Here is a 3,314-nt window from a genome sequence, read left to right as displayed (position 1 = left end):
CAAACCATCAAAATTATTTTTGCGAATAAATTAATTTTATTTATTTTGTTTCAATTTTTTTATACATCTAACCCTATCTAAAAAAATAACACATAATTACATATCATTTCTATAATGTAACCCAAATTCACATAATCGAAAATGCATATTTATTTTTGTAAAATATTAGTTTTTAATTTATATTTAACAGTTAACAGATAAAATAACTCCTTAGCCCATCAAAAAATTATAAACGGCATTCCAATAGAAAGAAAACCCTAACTGTTGTGCACTTGTGCCCCTGTCCCCTGAGAGTATCACCTCCATAACCCTAGAGAGCTTTCAGAGCGTAACGAGCTTCAACCATGGTTCGATCTCTCCTTCCTCTCATCTCATCTCATCTCGGTTTCTTCTCCTTCACTGCTTAATCGTTACTTTCTCTCTCCTTTGTAGACTTTCAAGCGCAGGAACGGAGGAAGAAACAAGCATGGCCGTGGCCACGTAAAATTCATTCGCTGCTCCAATTGCGGCAAGTGCTGTCCCAAGGTACTCTCCTCTTTATCCTTTCTCCTTTCAGATTTCTTTCATGCCCTCCTTCAATCGATGAAATTTCTGGCTGTTTTTTCAAAATTAATAGGACAAATCAATCAAGAGGTTTCTTGTGAGGAACATTGTTGAGCAGGCTGCAGTTCGAGATGTTCAGGAAGCCTGTGTCTATGAGCGTAATGATTCTTACCCGATCTGTATTTTTCTTCATCAAGATTTGAATTTTGAATGTTATTTAATTGTTCTTATGTTTGTAGAATACACTCTTCCGAAGCTGTATGTGAAGATGCAGTACTGTGTTTCGTGTGCTATTCACTCTCATGTTGTGAGGGTGCGTTCTCGCACTGATAGGAGGAACCGTGAGCCTCCGCAACGCTTTGCTAGACGCAGGGTATGTCTTTGTGCTCCAATTGTTTCTTATAGATTGCTGACTAGTGCATTGCTAAGGATCACTGATTGAACATGATTTTTAATGCTGTTGATATGATCTTATTTTGAGTTTGTTAGCTCTTTAGTTATTGAATAGATGGATGTATTCTGCTGAAGCCTAATGCGATTTATGATGTGTCCAAACATCTGCTTACTAGTTGTTTTCATTCATTATGAAACATAGCTTTTATATACTGTGTTTCACTTCCTGTTGTTTGATTAGTGTCTTTTATTTCTTTTAAAGGATGATGCACCAAGGCCCGGTCAACCTGGTCAAGCTCCTCGTCCTGCTGGAGTTGGAGCTGCTCCACGTGCTTGAACTCATTCTATAATTTTAGGCCTTGTTAATTCAATCTTGTTAAGAACTTAATTTTCTTTTGCTGCTTATGATTTAAATATCAGTTATGTTGGGATAATGATGTTTTTTTCTTAGTCTGGTTGCCTGGAATACTGAACCATAACAATTTAATGATTTTGATGAGAATGGTTACGGACTTCGATTATCTTACGTTTTCGAATGCTCAAATGTAATTTGTCAATGGTTATGCACTTGTATCTCTGAAATAAATTTGCCCCACATGCGCGAACTGAAATTAGTCATGTAATTGGTTCTTATTTTCTTCCAATACAAATCTTCATTATACTAAAGTTTGAGCCTTAGAAATGAATGGTTTGTAAGGCAACGAACCTTGATTTTCTAGTGTTCAACGTTAGGCTCATACTATGTTATAGAAACTTGGTGAATCAAAAGGTCAATTTGTTAGAAAGTGATAATCAAAATTTGTTGCGGTGATTGATTTTGGTAGTGAAGGGTACAAGTACAAAGAACGTATGGTTCAAAGAATTTTGTGTATGTGTGAAAGAAAGAGAGCATTGGTGTTTGAATGTGAGAGAGGGAGGCGCAGTCCAGAGGCAAAGAGGGTGAGAAAAAATTAGAGTTCTCTAACTTTATATATCTATGATGGATAATTCAGTCATTTAACATAAATTGGTATTATACAGGTACCTATGGAGTAGGAATCTCTTCCTCTGCAGATCCCCCACCCTACGGGTAGAAAATCTCCCATACACCGTCTCTTGCAGGTAGAATTCCTATACTTGTCCTCCAACAGGTACGATCTACTTGCAAGTGTATAATCTCTTTAAAATTCAATCATATCTTATTTATGGGTTGATGTTTTTTTAGTCCTAACCCTACTCACACTCTAAAATTTCTCACCGGATCCTATCCAACACTATCTGTAACAATTAATTTTTTTTTTAAATGAAGCCCAGTATTTAGTCATTTTATATTTCACATAAATTGAAAATTACAAACTTAAGTCCATATTAAAATTAAAGAATTCCTATACTTGTCCTCCAACGGGTACGATCTACTTGCAAGTGTATAATCTCTTTAAAATTCAATCATATCTTATTCATGGGTTGATGTTTTTTTAGTCCTAACCCTACTCGCACTCAAAAGTTTCTCACCCGATCCTATCCGACACTATCTGCAACATTTATTTTTTTTTTTTGAATGAAACCCAATATTTAGTCATTTTATATTTCACAGAAATTGAAAATTACAAACTTAAGTCCATATTAAAATTAAAAACAACAAAATCATAATGAAATCCATATTAAAATTACAAGTATCATAATCATCAATTTATTAACTTTATTATACATGTATAAAATTATAGAATGCAAAGGATGTGGGTTCAATCCCCATAAACTTCATTATACATGTATAAAATTTTTAATTACATACTACAATATATAACGGGTGCAGATAGATCAGATAGGATTAAGCCTAAATTTGTACCAGAATATAGATCAGATAGGATTAAGCCTAAATTTGTACCCGATCCTATTCGCAGCCCAACCTGCTCTGCTGTCAACTTTGCCAATCGTACCTGATCGATTTTGGTCGGATTAAGTACACATAGATGGATTAGTATTGCTAACTCTATAAACCCTGTTCTAACCCCCTTTTTTTTCGGTTGAATACAGATTTGACTTTGTGAGAATTGAAGTGATACAATAGCTTTTCACTAAACTCTTTCTTGTTCAACATTCCTCATCCCTTATGAAATCTCTTCTTTTAGGTCTCTCCGTTGCTTTGCCTCCATGGCCAAGTTTATCTGATCTATCATCGAAAGATTTGCTCTGTATTGGTTGTAGACTTGTTGCTCCCGAGTCTAATACTCCATATCCAAGTTGTTTCATGGAAGTCCAGACAGAAACGAGTCCAAGTAGAAAGTGTCGGGGACGTGGTATAAATATTTCGAAAAAAAAAATTATATATAAATATTTGTTTCCAAAATAAAATATAAATCATTTGTTTTTGAGATTTATGTTAAAAAAAGTTTATTTTC

At 34.5% G+C, this 3,314-nt stretch overlaps 1 protein-coding gene across 1 annotated transcript; it reads left to right on the top strand.

The window, feature by feature from the left end:
• On the top strand, nt 209–1,493 carry LOC107624058 (40S ribosomal protein S26-2). The gene is made up of 5 exons (XM_016326500.2): nt 209–347; nt 433–525; nt 617–701; nt 783–916; nt 1,199–1,493. The coding sequence occupies exons 1-5, from the start codon at nt 345–347 to the stop codon at nt 1,271–1,273; spliced, it is 390 nt and encodes a 129-aa protein (XP_016181986.1). The 5' UTR covers nt 209–344; the 3' UTR covers nt 1,274–1,493.

The sequence above is a fragment of the Arachis ipaensis genome, chromosome B10 (assembly GCF_000816755.2).
Source record: "Arachis ipaensis cultivar K30076 chromosome B10, Araip1.1, whole genome shotgun sequence".
Taxonomy (NCBI): Eukaryota; Viridiplantae; Streptophyta; class Magnoliopsida; order Fabales; family Fabaceae; genus Arachis; species Arachis ipaensis.
This window is presented reverse-complemented; position numbering and strand designations above follow the sequence as displayed.

What these genes read in the sequence shown, in the direction of transcription:
- LOC107624058 (XM_016326500.2), top strand. An exon ending in GCGGCAAGTGCTGTCCCAAG is followed by an intron (nt 526 to 616) that starts GTACTCTCCTCT and finishes CAAAATTAATAG; the next exon opens with GACAAATCAATCAAGAGGTT. An exon ending in GGAAGCCTGTGTCTATGAGC is followed by an intron (nt 702 to 782) that starts GTAATGATTCTT and finishes TTATGTTTGTAG; the next exon opens with AATACACTCTTCCGAAGCTG.